Source organism: Adiantum capillus-veneris, chromosome 28 (assembly GCF_014529385.1).
Source record: "Adiantum capillus-veneris isolate H3 chromosome 28, ASM1452938v2, whole genome shotgun sequence".
Taxonomy (NCBI): Eukaryota; Viridiplantae; Streptophyta; class Polypodiopsida; order Polypodiales; family Pteridaceae; genus Adiantum; species Adiantum capillus-veneris.
This window is the reverse complement of record NC_140958.1, coordinates 18801374-18824347: the sequence shown is the minus strand read 5'-3', so window position 1 is coordinate 18824347 and position 22974 is coordinate 18801374. Positions and strand designations below refer to the sequence as shown.

At 40.2% G+C, this 22974-nt stretch overlaps 1 protein-coding gene and 2 pseudogenes across 1 annotated transcript; all 3 read left to right on the top strand.

The window, feature by feature from the left end:
- Positions 1-10228: 10228 nt before the first annotated feature.
- On the top strand, positions 10229-15054 carry LOC147420140 (uncharacterized). The gene is made up of 5 exons (XM_086504490.1): positions 10229-11638; positions 11728-11907; positions 12096-12524; positions 12623-13986; positions 14106-15054. Exons 1-5 carry the CDS (start codon positions 10229-10231, stop codon positions 15052-15054), a joined length of 4332 nt encoding a protein of 1443 aa, XP_086360616.1.
- Positions 15055-18714: 3660 nt separating this feature from the next.
- Positions 18715-19615, top strand: LOC147420139 (uncharacterized; annotated as a pseudogene).
- Positions 19616-19798: 183 nt separating this feature from the next.
- Positions 19799-21241, top strand: LOC147420138 (phosphoribulokinase, chloroplastic-like; annotated as a pseudogene).
- Positions 21242-22974: the final 1733 nt, after the last annotated feature.

Sequence of the window (22974 nt, the reverse complement as noted above, 5' to 3'; positions counted from 1 at the left end):
ATTTTATGAAGTATTAGCCATAGCAGTGCTGATTTTTTTGGAGTGAGGAGATTAACACAAAGTTGGAAGAAAATCCAGTTCCATTGGCGAGCATCTTTATGAAAGGCCCACGGTTTGTTGAGTTTGTTGTGGAAAGGTGACGAAGGTAGGTTCATGGAGGCGAGTGACTTTATGGAGAGGGTGGCAGCCTAGCCATTCTAGCTTCCGTCACTTGAAGGCATCCACATCCTTATTCTAGCTATGACCTTTTGGGAATTGCGAGGAGCGTTCCCTCAAAAAGGAAGGTTCATTAATTGAGATGCCAAATAAGGATGACGCTCCTTAACAGTCTAGAACCTGCCTTTGTCCTTATCCCATAAGTCCGGCCAGGTGCAGAAGCCTTTTTTATATAGTTTGTAATCTTTCTTCCGATAGTCACAGGGGACAAGAGAAGGAATGTATAAGGCAGAGACCACCATGGACAATCAAATTTAATGTTATCCCATTGTGCCTTGTTGTGGATATTTAGGATAAGATATGGTTTGTACTGTTAAAAATGTCGGACACAAGATCATAGATGCACCTCTCAAGCTACATTCTAACATTGTGTAAGTACTATGAGCTAGTACTTATACTAGTTGTGCTAATTGCATTCAAAATGAGAGTAATTGGGTTCACAAATGAAGTAATTGAATGATATAATCACACATACTAATCACTAGAATAAGTACACAAGCTCGGGGGGTTCACTACATGTAAACCATCCATACAACGTGCACTCAAAGGGTATTTAAAAAACCCCTTATCTGTGAATACAACCTGTCTTTCTTTATGAACTTATGGGTTTTTTTTCAAAGTGCAATAAAAAAACCCCTTATTTAAATATATTTATATAAATTTACCCAAAATTTTGATTAAAAAAACCCCTCCTATTGAACTGTGATGGTATACTTACATACATAGAGGTGGACCCCCCGAGTACACAAGCTAATTTGATAAGAAACTGTCAATTTTATTACTATTGGTGCAATTACATGGTGTAGGAGGTTGTTTTGGGATACACTAATCAATGGGAGAGTCTACTCAATCCCCAATCAATGAAAAAATACTCTAATGTAGCTCTTAGACCTCTTTGATTATCCTCTTTCTCTTACTCATGAGCAGGTAGTACATAGCTCTTTATATAGAGCTCCATATGTAGGTAGCTAGCAGGTGCCAATGCAAAAAAATATTACTCCAGGGCCTATTTGTAGAGAGCATAATGTGAGGATCTTATATCATCTACCCATGATATTTGTTATGCTAGTAGATGATGTTATGAGTTACAACTTTGCTTCTGGAAGCTCCTCCAAATTTATCCTAGATTGAGATAAATCGCCTATGCAAGACTACCTAGTAAGGTGGATGAGCTCTAGTTTTCTTGCCTTAAATCATGGGAAAAGTGATTTTCCTCCCACCACTCATGGCATGAATGATTGACTCACGGTGATCAACTAATGCAATTTTGACTTACAACGTTGATTCTAAATTATAATATGAGGTATATGTAACCTATCCAAAGTATGAATGTGATATTGATTCTTCAACTCCCTCCCCCCAAGTGCAAGACTAAACAGGAGTGCACTTGTCAAATTTCACTTCATAACCTTTCTCCACAATTTGACCTACTGAAATCAATTTTTTGTTTATACTTGGAACAAGAAGAACATTGGACAAGTTATTCCCTTCACCTCTTAACATCTCCATTGGATAGTGCTCTTTTCTTGAATGGCATGATGGGAATCATCACCCATGAGAGGACTAAAACTTCTCCTTCAAAAGGTTGAATTGATTTGAACCAATCATGATGGTGAGTCATGTGGTTGGATGCTCTCAAGTCAACTCTCATCTTCCAATTCTTCTTGGAGATGAGTCATATAGGTAGACAAGAAAGCTTCCTTGTGTTGATCTAAACTTGAAGATGCATAACTAGATACCTCATTGTTGGTCGGTCCATTTTTTGTTTATGGTCTCCCAACTGGTTTGATTCCTCCTACAATCCATTTGCCAATGTCTGGGTAGTCCACAACTATAGCAATAACTAGTCCTTCTTCCATTGCCTCTTCCTCGATCTTGGTCCTTGATGGTTGCCTCCTCTTCTCTCAAAGTGTTGATTTGTTTGATGTGTCGGAGTTGAGTGTGATGAATCCATAAACCTTGAGTTGTTGTTGTGGTGGATGCCTCTTCCATGTCTCCCACCGACTCTACCTTTGAATCTTCCTTCTTGCTACAAGAGAAGTGACAAAAGTGCTTGTATTCCATCTTGAATCCTTTGAGGATAGCTTGAATGATATCCTCATCCTTGACTTTTTCTCCAATGGCTACAAGCTCATCTTGAATGTTCTTAAGCTTAAGCAATTACTCATGCACACTTTCACTTGAGTTTTTAGTAGCTTCATTCAACTTTGCCTTCAAATGCATGACTTTAATGATACATTTACCTTCAAATCTTCTTGCAAGGATTTTCCAAGCTTCTTTGGTGGCTGATGTAGCACTCTTTATGTATCCAACCAAAGTATCCTTAATGTTGATGTTGATGTTGCCTTGATCTTGAAGTACTTCTATCCCAATCATTCATTTGATATCTTTTGATTCTTCACCCGTTAAAATCTTTCACATGTTCTTGATATTGAGAGTTGCATCTTGAACTTCTAAGAGCCATAGTTGTTTGTGTTCAGCTTGCTCTCATCACCAAGAAGGGTGATATCACTCGAGGCCATTGTGTGTGTGTGTGTGTGTGTGTGTTCCAATAACAATATAACATATACACCAAAGAATCCTTTCAAATTACAAAAGACACTAGAAACTATGTCAATGAAAAGGTGGTATAATTCCCATTCATAGTACAGAACAGTCTTTATACACAATTGACGTTGAAATCATGGGCCAGAAGATATGATAGTCCGTCATCTTCAAGACAAGGAACTTTGAAAAGCATAATACCACCCGGGGGATTCACTCTATATACAAAATGGGACGCCACCTGCGAGTGGACAACTTTCATAAAACCCCTATATACGACTCATATTAGGGAATATGACCCCCCTTTCTATGCTTATACAACAATCCATAAAGAAAACTTTCATACCCCTATCTTACATATAAAATTTAGGTCCACATGATCTAATTGAGTAAAACTAGTCAAAGAGTGTGTACTATAGTGACTGGCAATGTACTAAGGAACCACTTCTGTTGATAACCAGATGTATACTCATTGTGTCTTAGTTTGACTTTCAAACTGTGTGCCCGATCAGTTTGCATTTTGGCTACTCGTTCAATTCTGACCCATCTAAATTACTCAGAAAACATGGTTATAATCTTGTGTTAGGTTCTCCATTTAAATTTGCATCTATGCAAACTCTTTATAGCTTTCATCCCTCAACAAATGAACTATAATCACAAAACAAGCAATTGATACAAAGTAGTGTTAGTTCTTGCATGTATCTTTGTAGCTATTGACTCACAAGTTTGAGGGCATACTCTTTTGGGAAGCCATGATTTTGAAACACAAAAACTTCGTCTCATTTTCCCTTTTCTCTCTCCTCACTCCCCCCCCCCCCCAAATATGATACCCCCCCTCCCTTGTTTTCAAGCTTGGGAGATAAATTATTGGGGGGCTGCCCCTAACTTATATGCTTATGTAACTTGTAGAAAAACCCCACTCCCCTGCACTTACGTGGTGCGGTAAGTTTTCCATGGTGAATCCCTTGAGCAATACTAGTACCAGTACACCAAAACTACCATTACTGCTATAGCAGTACCAATATCAGTAGTATAGAGTGCCAGTTACCAGTACCAGTATAATCTAGTAGTACCAATCAGTACCAGTACCAGTATATACAATACTTAGTAAACTTAAGCGAGTTATTTAGTAAAGGTACCCCAAGCCAATAAGTCCCAGCAAAATTATACCAGGGAAATAGCAACGCGCTATAATCATCCATGTGTGTGTGTGTGTGTGTGTGTGTGTGTGTGTGTGTGTGTGTGTGTGTGTGTGAGTGAGTGATGGACACTCTCTCTTCTCTTGATTATGAAACCTCACGCTCAACTAGTGTGGTACTTAGGTGATCTAAGCCAATACCTCTAGACTCTCAACCCAATAACTTAAGTCAGCCCAATAACCTAGAGTTGTGATACCATGTTGAAAATATTGAACACGAGATCATAGATTAGATGCACCTCTCAAGGTACATTCTAACGCTCCATTAGGATAATTTTGAGCTCATTTTGGGCCTTTTAAGGGTGCCACATCATCAAAGCTACACAAAAGAGAGCAACCTAGAAAACCCCTCTAAATTGCTCAGAACCCCATGATATGACCTATTATTGGAAAGCTCTTGAAAAATAGATTATAAAGAACCAATGTATGAAAAATTTGAATGAGTTCTATGAAATTTATGCCTTTTGTTTTTCGAGCAGCTAGTTTTTGTTATCATTATGACAATTTAAAGTCACCTTTTTCTAGATCTATATGAAGGCAATGTATGATACATGCATGCTATATATCAATAGATATAATTTGAAAAGTAGATTCTAAATATCCAACCTCCGACAAATTTGGATCTTAATTGCAAAAATTTTACCAATCCCCACTTTTTGAAAGTTGTGCCATGTCAGCAATTTCTTAGAAGGCCCAAAAATGAGCTTAAAATTTCCCTAATGTGTAATTACTACGAGCTAGTACTTATAGTACTATGAGCTAGTGCTTATAGTGCTTGCACTAATTGTAGTGAAAATGAGAGTAATTGGGTTCACAAATAAGTTAATTGAATGTTATAATCATGCATAATAATCACAAGAATAAGTACACAAGCTGATTTAATGCGAATCTGTCAATTCTATTACTAATGGTGCAATTACATGAAGTGTAGGAGGCTGATTTGGGATACACTAATCAATGGGAGAGTCAACTCAATCCCTAGTCACAAGGTACTGAAATAATAATATGATGTGGCCCTTAGGCCTTTGTGATTATCCTCTTTCTCTCACTCATGAGCAAGTTTTACATAGCTTTGTATATAGAGCTCCATAGGTAGGTAGCTAGTAGGTGCCATTGTAGAAAAATAGCACTGTAGGGCCTATTTGTAGAGAGCATAACATGAGGAGATTAGATCATCTATCCATGATATTTGGTATGCTATTATATAACTAAAAACTATTGCAAAGGGTACCTCAACTAACTACACCTCAAAGAGGAAAATTTAGCATCCTTGTATATTACCCCCATTCAGATGGCACTTTTTTGTGTTTCACAGCAAAGGAACATCTCTTTCTAGAAATCATTGTCATTTTTACTTAATGTATTTTTATATGATATTGATCACTTTTACTTTACTTGGGGGGAAAAATAAAAGCCATCATAACCCACACATGACTTAAAATCCTGATAGCCTGATCTTCAAAGCTAAGAAAACAAAAAACAAATGAATGCCAAAGATTTTTCCACCACTAGGCCAAAATTGCATTGGGCCTTCTAAAACTAGGGGTAGGAGCCATTAACTAGCTTAGAGTATCCTCACATATACTCGAGGTCGAGAGTGGGCAAGCAGTTAGAATACCCGTAGACGATAGGACATGTAGATTGTGTGATAGATCTTGTGATAGAGGACAATGTTTTATATTTAGGTGCCTTGTATACTATGGGATCAAAGGGACATAAGATTTCCTCTTCACGGTATCCTTGGATTGATTAGTCACATCATGGATTTGAGGATCAGTGATGCCTTGGACTCGTCCTGTTAGACTCATGCAAAGGCATTGAGAGAATCTTATAGCTACCATGAAGGAGCACCCCTACAACACTGAGTTGGACAAGGATAGTAGACAATGAGGAAAATTGATCTATCAGATCCATGGCCATAGAGAGTGAGGCCTACTGCTGGAGGCTCGTGCCTGACAGAAACTATGCTTACCTGGTCCAATATGGCGTCGACATTGAACTCCATGACAAGCACTAGAGATTTATACCAGATACCTAGCACATCAAAAGGATAGACATTGTCGAGACCCTTGCTCCATCCTATTGAGAGCGGCCATCTCACCCTATCCCATGTATTTTATCATTTGCCCTTCCATATCCTTAGGAGCATTATAGTCTCTTCCATATATATCATATTGTAATTATATATCATGCTCATGATAGGATGCATATTTAGAGCCTTTATATATCCATAGTTTTAGGTAAATACAACATAGTTTCAAGTAAATACATCATAGTTGTATATGCCCCGTCATCGAGTCTTGTCCAATGTTGTCATCTACAAGTTTTTATTTTAGTTCATGGATGATATCATAGGACATTCACATGATTTTATATTGCTTGTGTCATAGGCCAACATGGTTGTTTGCAGATGTTAATACAATCTCTCTCTCTCTCTCTCTCTCTCTCTCTCTCTCTCTCTCTCTCTCTCTCTCTCTCTCTCTCTCTCTCTCTCTCTCTCTCTCTCTCTATCATATGTAGATATGAAATTATGTTACATCTTTTTAAATATGTTTGCAAGTCACTTCTTAGCTATGATAACTCATTAAAAAAACTCAAGTGAGTTACAAATAGAATAGACACACTATTTTGGATATAACTGACAAGCCTTTGATACAAATGTTCATAAAGGGACAACAATGTAGACAATCAAGATGTTCTTCTTGGTTTCATTGAACCTCCTATTGAATCTTATATCGGTCCAATGGACAATTGGACACATGAGAGGTGCACAACTTTCCCAGCACTCTCTTAGTTGGTGCCCTCAATATAGGACAAGTGATAGCACAAGCATCCTCTAGCATTCTACCCTTAATCGGATGACAAGGGAATGAGGACTCGAAATGATACTCAAAGACAACATAATTCCTAGCTTCGTGGATAAACCACTCCAACCACATCCTCGATGAAATTAAACAAAAATTCATTCCAACATCCTCACACTACCTAACAATACCAAAGGTGATATTGGATTTGGTAATTTTGATGCCCCAAGCATTAAACCACCAATGCTGACCACATTTCCGCCACTTAGCTACAAGAGTGTGACCAAAATATTTCTATTTATTTTCTCCCACATCTACTACATCTGGGGTGTGTGTGTGTGTGTGTGTGTGTGTGTGTTCGTTCCATTATCCTTGCATGTTTCAATGGTCATGGATGACTCTCATATGAGCAGTCATCTTGTCATTATTGTGTACCTAAAATATCAATCAAAATCAAGGTAAGTAAGTATAGATCAACCTGCAACCCTAAAATCGACAAAGGCCAGTGACTACGATAGCTGTGAGCAGGAATCCAAAACTTTAGTCAAAGAAGGACCACCTAACACCAGTTAACCTAAACAGGAATTAGACAAAGTTCTATAGTCCAAAAGTTTTCTAAAGCCAGGGTCCCGGTCTTCCAGACAATTGGGACAACCATGTGTTTAGGACGTGTGTGTTGATGTTTTAAACTAGTACTTATACAAAATAGAACATATCACTTCAAAAGACGGCCGGCCTTAGAAAAAGGACTGAGAGAAGCACCAAAACAACTCAATCTTTGATTCATCTTTGCACTTTACAATGAGAATGAAATATCACTCTAATGTTTTTGTACATTGGATAGTTAAGAGTAGTGGTGTCTACAATAAAAAGGGCTTAGGTGCACTAATGGCAGAAATCAACCTTAAGCCAAAAAGACCCTAAGTAAAGATAGAGTCCTTACCAACATCCATATAAACAAGTTAATAGATTTGTTAGCCCTTAATACGTATTACATGTGTCAAAGAATTGTCAATTGTCATCCATGTCCTACTTAAAAATCTTTTTACCTTAAACGTGGCAACCAATATTGTTTTATTTTCACTTGATTTTCCTAAGGGAGTTTCATTATTCTCAATCTTTTTATGAACCAAAGGTCATCACTCCTTCATCTTCCATGAGATCATAGGTTATAAATAAATGACCCCTATTTTTTAGAAAAGAGTTTATACTTATTGAAATAAAATGAATTTTATTCAAAAGGCCACTACCCCTTCTGATCCAAATGTCTTACCAAAATCATTGTCCCAAAGTTTGAGGTGAGAGGTTTTTCATTTATTTTGCCTCATTTATGATCTTTTAAATCCATTAGAGTAACAAAGTGTTGTAAAAAATCTATCTTAAATTTTCATTTAAGGTTGTATCATAATAGAGAGACTATGACATAAAAAGATCCAATTAAATAGTATTAATCCAAAAGCACTCGGGTAAATAGTCAAAGTATGGCATAAGTTAGCACTAATTTATCCCTTAATATGAAATTTTACCAAATGTAGTTAGACAGGCATATAACGGTCAAAAGTATGCTTGTATCGTCAAAGTCCAAGGGAGGGGGGCTGCAGATCACGGCCGTCTGTTTACTGTCAATTCCATGGCGGAATATGGGCCAGCAGCACTTGGATGATAGCCAACTCACCATGCAGAATGCAAGAGGCCTCACTCAATCTGCAAGCCATTGATAGCAAGCCATATAAGCCCTCGGAATAGCTTCTCCTGCTGACAACTCAGCACCAGGAATTCTCTGCTGCAGTGGCGTGCAAACGCGCTGCCTGTGAGACTGTACTAAGCTGAATCGGAGTGTAACCTGGCCCCCCTCGCCTTCGCCTTTGACGGCCGGGAATGGTCCACTGCTGACCATTCCCTATTTTAAAGGCTCCCCCATGGCTCCCGGCTCCCCGCCGATCGCCAAATGGGGTCGCCTTTAAAATAGGGAATGATAAGCAACGGACCATTCCCTACACCATAATGCAAGCACACTAGGCAAGGTGATTAAGTGCTCTAGGTTTAATCAATACATAATATGCAAGTGATTTTAGGAAACCTATAATTTAGTGTGATAAGTGATAGACTTATTTATCCAAAATGACCACGTAAGATAGGAGTCTTAAATCACAAATGCTAGGATTGGGACAATAGAATAGAGTGTTTTAAACAATGCATCTAAGTACATGCTCAATAGTTTAGGTCATCCATCCTTTAAAAAAACCACAGTCTTGTATAGTGTGGTGAAAGTATTCCTTTTTTAAGATCTTATTCGATATTGGCAAGTATATGAATAATGCAAACAGTAAGATGGTTAAGTGTTCTCGGGTATCTTTGTAAGCCACATACAAGTACAGGGAAACCAAGCCCCCTCTTCTCTTTTCTTATTTTTAAGTGAACAGAGGCCCACATAGGTGATCTTGACCTATGTTGGCTTGATCCCCCAAAAACTTGAAAAAAACCATGCGATCGGTAGATTACCCACAATGTTTTTAGAATAGGCTTTTATACACCAGACAATAGCAACAATTTCCCTTTTTTAAAAAATTTTGCATAACATTTTCAAAAAACCAAAAACGACCGTTTTAGTTTTTAGAATATGTGTGGCACCACCCTGTGAAGGAGAGTTTTGCTCCACTAAGTCCATAGTGTTAATTGAACAAGAAGTCAAGGTTTAGACTACAGCGCAACGTCAATCACCCACACCACACTCAACTCCCTTTCCAAAACACACACAAAAATGTCAAGGCTAAGTGAGCAGAAAGCATCCCTCACCTCTATTTATATTGGTTGAGGGAGGAAGCACCATGAGTTATGAGAGGCAGGAATCTCACAAGGTGAGCTTCCACAATCGGATCAGGGCCCAAGATAGCCAGATACGCAGAGCGAGTGAAGGAGGTAGATACTACAAGTGCAAAGAATACCATGCGGTGCAAAACCTCATAGAGAAATGTATTATGTATGAATTTCAATCCCTTTACCAGTTAGGGTTGTGAGATTTGGAGAAGGGTCTTTCATAACCTTAAAGTGGGATATTTTGAAGTGTAAGTTCCAATAAGAAACTTTAGAATTGCAAGCAGTAGCAAGTACAAGTCAGCTACAAGAGTGTGTGTGTGTGTGTGTGTGTGAGAGAGAGAGAGAGAGAGAGAGAAAGAGAGAGAGAGAGAGAGAGAGAGAGAGAGAGAATTAGATCTACAAATGACTAGGCCAATGTTACAGTGTGAGTGCATCTATAGGTTGTACATGTTCTAGTGTTATAATATGTCGAGGTCATTTGGAAAATGACACTTTTTTTTTTTTGGTTTGTTGTTGTTTTGGCGCGTGATGCCCGTATGGACTGCATGCAACATCATAGCTTCCACTTTCCCCTTTCTCTATTCCATCTGACTTGGGCTCTTCTGTCGTTTCCATCGCTCCCCCCTCCCCTGTGGGGGAAGGGAGGCGCATGGAGCTTCACGCCGCGCTGCGCAATGGGCTTGTCCCCTCTGCCCCAAGCAGCTCGCTGAACCCGCTCTTTGAACCTGCTCCGACGACGGGGCCTCACTTGCACAGCTCAGAGTCAATCCTCTTCCCCATGCGGCAGGACATTGAGAGCTCTCGAAGACAAGCTCAGAACTCCCGTCCCCCTTCATATGCCTCCATGGCCAGCATGCCTCCAAGAAGTCCTAGCAAAGGGTTCTTCTATGGGATGGAGCAGCAAAGGCCCTCTACAACTCTGCCAAATCTCCAAGCTCATGAAGAAAGTGGCAATCAGCAAGGTGGAGAAGAGAATGTCTGCCCAGACTATAGGGCTTTTATGCAAAATATGGGATTGGATGTTGGGCTCAATCAACTTGACCCCACCCAACCTGGTGAAGGCGGAGGGCACTTTTCTTCTGGTGAAAAGCAGCCTGACTCAAAAGGAGAACCTAAGCTACATCAGGAGCATGACATTTCTGATGGGGCCAGAAGTGAGGAGATAGGGGTCACCATTCCAGTAAAAGACCTGGACCAATGGCATTCACAACTGCAAGGCCGAGTTATCATAGGGCTCATGCATGGAGTCAGGCCATCTGTCGAGGCGCTTAAAGCTTGGATGAATCACAATTGGGAGAACAAGAATATAAAGGTAAGCCATGTGCAGTACCTCCCCAATAATTATTATTTGTTTTTTTGCGATGATGAGAATGATGCTTTTCAAATAGTCAGTCAAGGCCAATGGATCATCAGAAACTCACCTCTGTCAGTCTTCAACTGGTACTTAGGATTCAACCCTAGGGGTCCCAAACCTTCTAAAGCCCCCATCTGGATTGACTTCCCTGATTTTCCAGTAGAATATTACCCTTGGCTCAAAAATATTGGTGCATGCATTGGAAGGGTGCTAGGACAAAGATCTAGGGGTAGCATCAATCCTAAGTGGGATCCACAACTGCTTATTGAAGTTGACTTGAAGGCTGAATTGAAAACTTTAGTACCCATTGAGGATTCAGAAGGGAAACTATTGCACTTGCAAGGAGCGGCATACAAAAACCTACCTAATGCTTGCTTCCAGTGTTTAAAGCAAGGGCATTTTATTAAGGACTGCCCTGAGCTCATCCCCCAGCCATCTCAAGCCTCTCAACCCCCTCAGGAGAAAAATGATTTTCAGCCAGTCCCTAAGAGAAATAACATGAGGAATCACAAGCCCAGTAAACATATCTCTTCCAGGAACAAAAACATTGTCAGCCCACTTTTGGAGGACGTATTTGACCCTTTCAGCTTTGAATTGAATGCAGAGGTTCTTGAAAACCTGAAGACAACAAAAAATAAAGGCAAGGAACACTTTCAACAGAAACAGGGAGTCAATCCGGACTCTACTTCTTATCCATTGCTTAAGGTCCTCCAGACAGTCCTATGAAAGAGGACAGAGATCTACACTCCACTACCTCTTCAGATTCAAATGACATGGCCATTCCTAACACTTAGGTCAGGGAGAATCAAGAGGATGATGACACTCTCTTTGAAGCTCAGCTTCTAGAACATGATCTGAGATTAAAAGGACAATTGGAGGTGACATCTGTCAATGCAGTAGACCCTCATTTGTCACTCATGGAAATGGAGAGGCTGCCTATCCCTCCCAATGTTTCAAGCAAAAGAAAGAAGGAAGTGTCTAAGGATCCCACCAGGGCCTCTCTGACTCTAGCCAAGCCAAACAAAAATAGCAAGAAATGAAGTGCCCAAATATCAAAATTTTCTCCTTGAACTGTAAAGGGCTCACTGGTCCCACCAGAGCTCAAGCTATCAAAAACTAGTTCTTGGACACAAGCCTTAAACCAGACTTTATTTGTCTGCAGGAAGTCAAGGTCTCTGGCCAGGCTCTGATTTCTAACCTTCAGAGGTTGGGTGCAGGATATAAATGGTACTCCACTTCACATTCTCATGGTAAGGGTGGAGCAACTATTGGAGTGTCTGGTAAGTATGCTAACCTGGTTCTGAATGTCAAATCAGATGCTAAAGGTAGCTGGGTTGCTATTTCTCTTGATAAACCTTTTGATTTTACTGTTATTTCCATCTATGCTTCTAATTCCACATTAGAAAGAGCTGGAATGTGGGACGAGCTCTCCACTATGCCTGGACATGTGCTGTGGGCTGGGGACTTTAATATGGTAGAATCTGTGCAGGACATTTGGCAACAATTGGGACAAGCAGTACAGGGGAATGAAAAAGCCAATGGGATAATGCAGCCACTAAACTTAAACTTGTTGATGTATTATAAGAGACTGGTATGATTTGGTCTAACAGGCAGCATGGCAATTGTTTCAGAGCAGCTAGGTTGGACAGATGCTACCTGAGCTCTGAGCTCCTTGATTCTATATGGCAGGTAAACTGCAGCAAGGACAGTTCTTTGTTATTGTCTGATCATGCACCTGTTATTGTAGAGATCCAGAAAGAAATATGCATGTACAGGGCAGGTTGGCCTCATTTTGATCAAACTCTATTGAGCATTGATGTTATTAGAGATAAAATCACAAGGTACTTTGACCATGCTTTTGCTGTTAACTCTTCTGCTTTCAAAGCCTGGGATCAAGTAGTGAAACTTTCTCAAAAACTTCTAACTGAGTACAAAAAGAAAGCTAGAGTACTTAGAGAAAACAGAAGGATGATGATAAGGAGGCACCTTGAGACCTTAGAAATTGGTCTAAACCCAGGGATTCCTTCTAGTCCCCTTTTGAATGAGCTTAAAGAAAAACTTAAGACAGAAGAGCTCCTAGCTGCCAAGGTCTCACTCCATTGGACAAGGGACTTTTGGGCAGGAAGGATTGACAGACCAGATAAAAGTATGTTCAATTTGTTAAAAAAGAAAAAATCTAAGGACTTTATCCCCTTTCTCAAGAATGCTGAAGGTTGTGTGGTGGATTCTCATGAGCAGAATCTTAAAGTGGCTAAGGACTTCTACTCTGACATTTTTTCTTCTCCCCCTAAAAGAGGGGCTATCCAGTCTAATGCAAGGGCTACAATTGCTGGCATTATGAAAAAAATTGTTCCTATGCAGCTAGCCAAGCAGACGGACCAGCCTCTATCAGAGGGGGAGATCATTGAGGCTATTGATTCTCTTAAGGATGGTAAATCACCTGGTTCTGATGGTATTCCCAATGAGTTTTTCAAAGTTTACAAGAACTTCCTGGTCCCACACCTTTTGTCCATATGGAGTGAGGCCAACAGAATAGGAGCTCTGTCTACCACCATGAATACTGGCATCATCAGGCTCATTCACAAAAGGGGACACAAGGAAGACCTGGGGAACTGGAGGCCTATTTCCTGTCTGACTTCTGTTTATAAAGTGTTTTCATTAACTCTAGCTAGGAGATTGAGTAACTTTATGCATCAGATAATCCTTTCTGAGCAAAAGGGTTTTATCAAGGGTAGATTTATTCTTGATGCCATCATCACCTTGTGGGTGGCCATAGATTTCTTGCAGGACAGTGAGTTGGATTACATCTTTTTCAAAATTGACTTTGATAAGGCCTATGACAGGATGGAATGGGACTTCATATTCCAATCTCTGCATGACATTGGGTTTGGCAAGAAGTTCATTAAATTTGTTCAGATTTTATTTGGTAATGCCTTTGCCAGGGTTTCAATGAATGGGGATCTTTCTGAATCCTTCCCTTTGCAGAGATCCATCAGACAGGGTTGCCCAATTGCTCCATTGCTGTATGCTATTTGTTCTGACTCTTTGGGATGGTTAGTACAGGATGCCTTGGATAAGGGGCACATCAAGTGCATAAAATTCCTGGGGCTCAAAAGGATCTTGTCCTTCAGCAATTTGCAGATGACACTAACTCTATCATGGCAAATGACAGGGAATCAGTTGAGAAATTTTGGAACTGCTTGGACACTTTCTGCCAGGCCAGTGGGTCTCAAATAAACCATGCTAAAACTGGGTTTAAATGCTCCAATGATCAGATCCCTCATATCATTTCAGATGCTGGGTGCAAGCAAATAAGGGAAGGACATGTCTTCAGGCTGCTTGGCATCCCTATGGGGTTCAAAGTCACTTATGCTCAGAGATGGGAGTGGGTTGTCCACAAATTCAAGCAAAAAATGCAATACTGGCAATTTCACCATTCTTCAGTTTCATCTAGGGCCTTTGTGTTAAATCATTACTTGCTCCCCTCACTGATTTTTTTTCTGTCTTGCTGGTTCCTAGCTCAATTCCAACTGAACAAGGTTATCAGTTTAGCCAGGAACTTTTTGTGGGGTGGAGGTATTGATCATCCCAGGGTCTCCAAAGTGTCATGGGACACATGTTGTCTGCCAAAAGAGAAAGGAGGGCTGGGTATTTTAAACATAAAGATGCTTGCTGTAAAAATGGCTGCTAAATGGATTTGGAGAGCTTCTGATTCTGAAGATTATTGGGCCTTACTTCTGAAAAGGGACATCCATAGGTTCAAGCTGAAGCACTATAAGGCTTGGAGCAATCTTCAGCTAAGGGACATCCTCCTGGCCCCAGTGGAGTGTGTACCTTATGGGTCCAAGTTGGTATGCAGAATGTGGAATGCCTGGAATGCGGTTAAAGCTTGTTGGAAACCTAAAAAGGAAATCTTGTCTAACTATTGCTCCTTCCTGCTAGACTCCTTCTGGTTTGGTTTTTTTGTAGGTAAAGCTGATGCTGTTGCTGGCAGAAGAGGGCACAAACTCTTTAAAGCTGGAATTAAGAACTGGCAAGACTTGCTAGAAAATGGGGTTTTGAAGCCTCCTCACTTGCTACAAAGAGATTTTCACATCTCTGAAGCAACTGGTGTAGACTGAGGGCAGAGATGTGTATGGCACGCTGTGCTTTACCAATCAGAGCCTCTCATACCACCTGCAAACTATCCCATATTACTCAGTTGATGATAAAGCAATTCAAAGTCAAAGGAATAGTTGAGCACTCTCTCAAGCAAAAGCTCAACAGACTGTGGAAGGTGTGCTGGAGCAGTAAGCAGTGGACATATAGATTCAAGTGTCTATGGGAATTCCCAAGCTCTAACAAGCATAGTACTTTATTATGTCTTCTCATGCATCAGGGAATCTGGACAGCCAAAAGAGCTCTGAAGGCTGGTCTTGGAAATGGGAAATGTAGCAGATGCAAGGTGGAGTTGGAAGACTGCTTTCATCTCTGGTTTAATTGCAATGAAAATAAACCCATCATCAAACTGGTGCAGAATGTTATCTCTCAAGTCTCGCTGAAAATAATGGATTACAAAGACCTGCAGTTGGGTAACTGCAAAGGGTTGGATGTACCTTTATGGAACCTGTGGAGAGGACACATCCTCTGGCACATTTGGTTGAAGAGGAATTCTTCTGTTTTCCAACAGCCTGTCTCCCATCCCCTGTCTATTCTCTTTAATGACCTTAAGTCTTCGGCCACTCAGCTATGTGATAAATCTTGTTATCTGTTGTATGAGGATGAAACCATCGCTTCTCTTCAGCTCAGTTTGAGGTGGCAGCAATGGAATGTATGCTTGGCCAAAGTCTTTCAAGATACAAGACTCAAGATGAAAGAAGCCTTAGCTTTCTGATCTCTTGCTTGGGGCTAACTCACCCCCTTCCTGTGGGTTCATTGTAATGTTTTATTTCAGCATCTTTTAATACAATTCAACTTTTCTCAAAAAAATAAAAAAAAAATCTCATTGGTCCCCTTGGCTCTCCAAGGCTGGAGCCATCTTTCTCACCCCTTTTTGGAGAGAAATTTCTAGAAAGCTTAATAACAAGGGCATTATACATATAGAACAACTTTGGGACTATAACAGAAGCTACTGAAAAGAACATATCAAATGGCTCTTCAATTTAACCCCAATGGGACAAAAATATTACTAATCAACAGAGCCCTATAACGGCTTACCACGTGGTATTTATCAAGAACTGTGAATCCAAGTTCGAGTGGAAAGCCTGGTAATGGCCTATGAATATACATTTTCTTGAAACCACAAACTAAGGATGTGTATCTCACCCTTACAGCTTCAAAAGATAGGTTCTTCCCACTTAACAAGTAGTGGGGCAAAAACTGACTAGGTTCAAGATGGGAGATGGTCATGAAGAACATATGGATCTCTCAATCGCCACATGGGATGAAAGTTTTCTTATTGAAGGTGCTTTGGAGATCTATGGTGACTGGATTGAAGGTTCTTGCCAAGGGAATTGGTCCAGATAGATGCTCACAATGCAGAACAAATCGCAAAGACCAAGCAACTATCATATCTTTGACAACTCCATGGAAATAGATAAGTTCATAGAGATAGTCCAAGAAAGCAGGGTAACGATCATCGCCATTGGAAAACAAAGGAGCTATAAGGAGTGGAACAAGACTAGGGGTGCTGCAATGACAAACTTGTATGGGTGAAAGTGTGGGCTCTTCCATTGTTGTGGGGTGGTTTCCCCCTGAGCCAATGTATCTATGATTCTTTGAAGATGTCATGACATGAATTTGTAATTTTTTGGTCTTATCAATACAATCTACTCACAATGTTTTTTTTTTATAAATCACACTCTCAACTCGTTTTGTATTTTAATTCATTGGAACAATTTGATTTGACCCTATGTCTTTTGCCAGGGAAGAGAGAGAGAGAGACAGAGAAAGAGAGAGAAGATTGCGATTTGAGACTAGAGACTATTAGGTCTCCCTATCTTGAAAAATTAAAAATCCTTTCAAAACATCTCTAGTGCATAAGTGAAGGGTGAGTTTACAAAATGAAAATCTTCAGTGCATAAGTGAAGTGTGAGTTTACAAAATGAAAAGACTATGGAGCTGAAAAGTCAAAATACTTTTTGTGTGCAAATAAAGATGGTAAAATGTACCTTATGCATTTGTGTTTTCTTTCTTAAGTTTCTTTCCTCTAGCGTTTTCAAGCCATTAGAGGCTTTCTTAAGCCTTTTTTTTTTTTGTTTTGGCATGCCCAAAGAGCAAAGGTTATAGAGATGCATTCTCTTTTTGCTGACTAAAATAGAAAAAAGATTGAGTTGTAATTTCAAACTGTTTTGATAGACCAAAATTACTGATTGGTTGAAATAAAATAGTGGGTACTCATTTAAATGAAGAGTGTGTAAATCTAAGGATGGACATGTTTTGAGTTTTGAAATATGAAGTGAATGCTCATTTACCAAAGAAAGGATTTTGGGTTGTCCCTTTGAAAGCATGAAACTAAAGCCTTAGAAGTTAAATGATAAAGACTTAGCATAAAATGGGTGGCTCCACAAATTTCAAGAGTGACCTTTTCATCTTGAGAAGTTTTTGGCATTCTTCCAGTTTAGTTTTTGGCATTCCTCCGTAGAGCTCAGTTCTCTTTTTTGTTGGCTAAAAATATTTTTGAAGATAAAAATTGAAAATTTTTGTGATTGGATGAAAGACAAGGCGGACTCTGGAGTGATTATTAAAGGACAGAGAGGGTATCATAAGAGTGTAATAAAAATAATGGAAAGGAATTGAAATGTGGCTTCAGTTATTTGCTAGCTGGAAATAGCTTGAGAGTCGAGCTTCTCCCTCTCTCTCTCTCTCTAGAGTCTAGCTCTCTGAATTTTTTGCTACAGCCTACGGCTACAGGTGCGCTGTGGTCCAATAATCAATTCTAATTATTTTTTATTTTTTATTTTAGAGAGCACAAAAACGAAACACACGCACACGCTTTCTTGGTGGATGCAGCGAGTCTGAGGATGTTGAAAAGAGAGCGACATCGAGCGTTTTATCTAAGCTTGGGAAGGAGAACGCCATGGCGCTTATTGCGAAAGAGTGCTGCCTTGAATGTATGCTTTTGTGGTCACAATGATCCATTGCAAGAGGGAGAGGCTCCAAGACTTCTCTGTTGTAGCGATTCTCTCACCGACAGCAGGTTTACGCATGGAGTTGCATTGCTGACAGATCTGCCACACTTCTTTCCAAGGAGCCTTCATAGACCCCATCCGACCTTGCCCACATTCTAATTTCTCTCACATGATGTTGCTCCCATGGTTCTATCGCAAGTGCTTCTTCATCCTCGCATCCCTCCCTACATTTCCTTGTGCCTCTTTCGATGGGCATGCAGTTGTGCTCCCTTCTTGGTTGGTGACCTCTCCAACTCAAAAGCCCTGGCCACCTTCCTTACTCGCCCACCCCAACTCCCACATTTGTCCCCTGCTCCAAGGGGTCACCTCTGCCGCTTCCAAGCCACTTTTTTAGTGCCTTGATTAAGCATTTGGGTGAGGCAAGCTTGCCAAGCACCCCTTCTTTTCCATGCCCTTCATGTCCTGTGCCTGTTCTGATGTTTACACTTGCAATGCCCCTTTGCATGTCATGGTTGGCTACAGCCTTGCTCGTACTCCTGTCAGTAAATCGCTACCGATGTTATTGTCAGAGTTTCTAGGCGAAGCTCTGCCTCTGTATGGCCACATGGATGGAATGGGAATCCAGCGAGATGTCTCCACTTTTAGCATTCTTATAAATGGCATGTTGAACTCCACAAAGCTCTGGTTGTGTTGATTCAAATGGAGACTAGGGGATGCATTCTAAATGGGATCACCTACACCAACATGAGGGGCGGCCTATTGAAGGCCAAGTAAGGTTGACAAGACTCTTGTGGTATTTACTCAAATTGAGGAGGAGGGAATGCATGCCAACGTACAATAACCTGATGGATGGCCTGTTGAAGGCCAAGGAAACGAACAAGGCTCCAGTTGTACTGACTCAAATGGAGACAAAGGGATGCATCCCAAATGAGGTCACATATACCAACCTAGTAGATGGCTTGTTGAAGGCCAAGGAACTCCACAAAGCTCTACTCAGATGGGGGGAGTACAACAACCTATAGTGACTCAGATGGGGAGGAGGGGATGCATTGTAGACACAGGCACCTACAACAGTCTGATGGACGGTCTGCTGAAGGCCAAGGAGATTGACAAGGCTCTTTCCATACTGTCTCAAATGGAGAAGAGGGGATGCTTCCCAGACTCAGATAGAGAAGAAGGGATGCTCCCAAATCGTGTTCACCTACATCGGCCTGGTGGATTGCCTCTTGAAGGCTGAGGAAATGCTTAATGCTCTTGATATACTGACTCGGGTGGAGAAGAAGGGATGCATGCCAGACGTAGTCACCTACAACAGCCTGATGGATTGCCTGTTGAAGACCAAGGAATTTGCCAAGGCTCTTGTTGTCCTGACTGCATGCCACACGTGATCACCGAAAAGAGCTTGATGGATGTCCTATTGAGGGGATGCATTCCACACACAATCACCTAAAAGAGCTTGATGGATGACCCGTTGAAGGCCCAAGGGACCTACAGAACATTACCGCATCAAGAAAACCTGGTCTTGTGTATTTACTTATTGCACAAATGCATCATCATCTTCCAAAAAGATTAGCAAAAAAACCTGCCCTAGCCTGTGCTTTTGTGTGTGTGTGTGTGTGTGTGTGTGTGTGTGTGTGTGTGTGTGTGTGTGTGTGTGTGTGTGTGTGAGAGAGAGAGAGAGAGAGAGAGAGCAAAAGATATGCATGGATAGACATAAAAAAAGGTTAGAGAGAGAATACTAAACAAGGCCGTCACAATGACGATGGAGGCACTGCCCATGGTAATGTTTAGAAATCCAATAGTTGAAAGGAAATATGTGTATAGAATCAGAATCAGTGGCATGGCAGTACCAATCGTCCTCTATTGAGGAGCCGCAAAGGCTTGATCAATGGAATGATATTGAGCCTTATTTTTCCTAGGCTTTATCCTCCTATGTATGAGCTACGCATCGCTTTTATCCCAAAGTGCATTTTCTATTGATAATCCAAGCATTCTTTTGTTGGCATACAGTTGATTATCACTGATGGGCAGCCCGGCAGGTTCGATGCTCGAGTTGCAGGAGCCTCTTGATTTCAGCATTTACCTCGACATCAGTGATGAAGTCAAGTTTGCTTGGAGATCTAGGTAGATACTTGAGTAGCTATTGCCAGTACTGTTGAAAACTTTCAATGTTCATGTCTCAGGTCTATACTTGATCCAACCTGACTCGCTTTCCTTCTGCAGCAAGACATGGCAGAATGCGGACATAGTTTGGAGAGCAGCAAGGCAAGCATGCAGCAAGGAAGCCTGACTTTAATGCCTTCATAGGTATGTAGCTGGTGATATCTTCTTGTATCATTGTGATCTCCCAAGGCCATGGTACAATCTAAATTTGTGATGAATGCAGACCCTTGAAAGTAGTATGAAGATGTAGTGATCCAAGTGTTGCCCACACAATTGATTCTGGATGACAAGAAGGGCAAAGTCCTACGGTATGCGCATGATAATGAAAGAGGATGTGCCTCCCTTCAAACACGTGCATTTTTTTTATGAAGGTTCAACCAACTTTTGGGCACCTTGTGGCCAAAAACTCACATGCTCCTACCTTGACTCAAGTTCTTCTATGGTTTTGATACGTACTACATAATGAGGTATGTTTTGTGCACATCGATATGTTTGCGCATGGCTATATTGCATATACATATGCCCATGCATAAGCATTACATAGGCATATGCATATGTCTATGTAGCGCTTAGGAATAGGCAGTGCTTGCCTATGTTGCATATGCTTATGCGCATTGCGACAAATGGTTCCAAGTCTGGGGGTTGTTATGATAGAATATGCTTGCAGAGCATTCGTATCGTTGATCATAATGTTATTTGTTGTGCCTACATTACCAACATATCCTCGATTTGTTTTGTGCATCCAGGTGAATGCCTTAAGATGGATAGAAAATTTGACAATCTAGAGGAGCTTATTTATGTTGAGAGACATTTGAGCAACATTTCAAGCAAATTCTATGGAGAGATCACATAGCAAATGCTAAAGCATGCCGACTACCCAGGTGGTCACAATGGCATTGGCTTCTTCTAAACCATTGAAGATCCGAGAGGTCTATGAGGGTATCATTGCCAAGGAAGGTGCAAGCCTAGAAACTGTGAAGGCCTAAGGCTTTTCCATTTTGCAGGCTCTTGTATTGCATTTCTCTCCATAATATAGAGAGAGGCTCCATCCCTATATAAAATCCTTCCCCTTCTCATTTTTATGTCTTCCTCTGTACATATACGGTCTGTCCGATGAACATACGAGGTTTCTTGTACAATACTTCCCTCAGGAAAGAAGTTCCTACTTTGAAAAACCTCATTGTTTTCTCTTCTTGCTATGTCTTAACATGCTTTATTTCAAGGCTTACTAATGGAAGCTAAACTTCTGGACAAGTCTGTGCCCTGCAATGGAACGTCGATTTTGGATTTCAAAAACTTTAATGGCCATAATTTCCTCTATACTAAATGTAGCTCAAGGCTCGTTGAAGGCCTTTGGATTTTGTTGCTGCAAAAGAAACACGCAAAGATCGTCTTGCCATTCTACTTATGCAATAAGCACACACATACTTTCTTATCATGCTATGAACTTGCAAATTCATAGTCCATTGTTACTTTTGAGTATCTTCTCCTTTATTGAAATTTTTTTGAGAACATTGAGAAATTGTTGCCATTAAGAAGTTAGAAAACCAATTAAAGTCTAAAGATGATGTTTTGCTTGTTTTTTGGATGAATGTGATTGAATTTGTAGCATGCTGTGGGGGAACAACTGCTTATCCTTCAGGGCTAAATGAGCAAGGCATTGTTGGCATTGTGCAAGAAAGTGGTCCTAAGTGGTCTAATTTACTCCTTGTTAAGATGCTACCATGAAGATCTAACAATACTTTGTGTAAATTTGCAACAGTTTTTTCTTCTCTTCCTTGCATTCAAATAATTTGAAGTTTTAACGCAAGTTCTAGCCCAAGCTAAGATGAACCTTTCCTTGACATTTACATTATTTTTCAATGATACTTTTTTTTTTTTTTTTGCTTACTTTGGAAGTTGAAAATTGGTGGAGTGTAGTAAATCCTTCACTTGTTTTTAGAGAGGTGTATCTCATGATTGGTAAGCTTGGTGACTCCATCTCATTATATACATACAAAATGTGAAGAGTACCTATCTCTAAAGAGATGATTATAATAAATTTTAGTTGTAGTTGAGGTTATGATAGCTCTAGTGAATTTTTCACTAGTTGTTGGCCTGCATAAAGGCACGGTTTAGCATGAGTTCTTGGGAGAAATTGTGGACGATCAGAGAAAATTGCCCAGTTGTAGCCACATATAACAAGCTGTTGCTGGAAAAGTTTTTTTTTCGTAAAGGGGCATTAACTAAGCATTGTCTTATGTACATGTAGGTCGTGTGAAAGATAGTTAACGTTTGTTTTTCTAATTCTATAAAGAGAGACATGAGTAGTAGGTTACAGACTCTTTCTTATCTTCTTCTTTCTGTACACCATTGTGATTTTCCAACTTGTTACAAAGTTGTGTAACTTGCACCGAATAGTCAAGGTGTGAATAGTCAAGGTGTGATGAGTTAAGTCTTATTACTTTTTTGATAAACGTTATTCTTTATACAAATTTCCTAGCCACAAGCTCTACTTCACATACACTTCATATACTTGCTCATGTTTTACCTTATGTACTCCTCATATATTTGCTCATCTTTTATCTTGTAGGAATGCCTTGTGATTTTGTCACTTGTTTTTTTAGAGATCCATTAAGTACACTAAGATGTAGGTGTGTCAAATTTTGTTTGACTAGCTACTTGATGTTATGTTTTAGTCGATGATTACGTTATGACTCTTGGGTAGCTCTGGCTCGGATTGTGAACAGAGCTTGTGATGTATATTTTTTGCTTGTGTTTATATAGCTT

Coding starts and splice junctions, on each gene's coding strand:
- LOC147420140 (XM_086504490.1), top strand. CDS start 10,229: ATGGAGCTTCACGCCGCGCTGCGCAATGGGCTTGTCCCCTCTGCCCCA. Junction 11,908..12,095: donor CAAGCAAAAGAAAGAAGGAA/GTGTCTAAGGAT, acceptor ATTTGTCTGCAG/GAAGTCAAGGTCTCTGGCCA. Junction 12,525..12,622: donor TGATGTATTATAAGAGACTG/GTATGATTTGGT, acceptor TCTATATGGCAG/GTAAACTGCAGCAAGGACAG.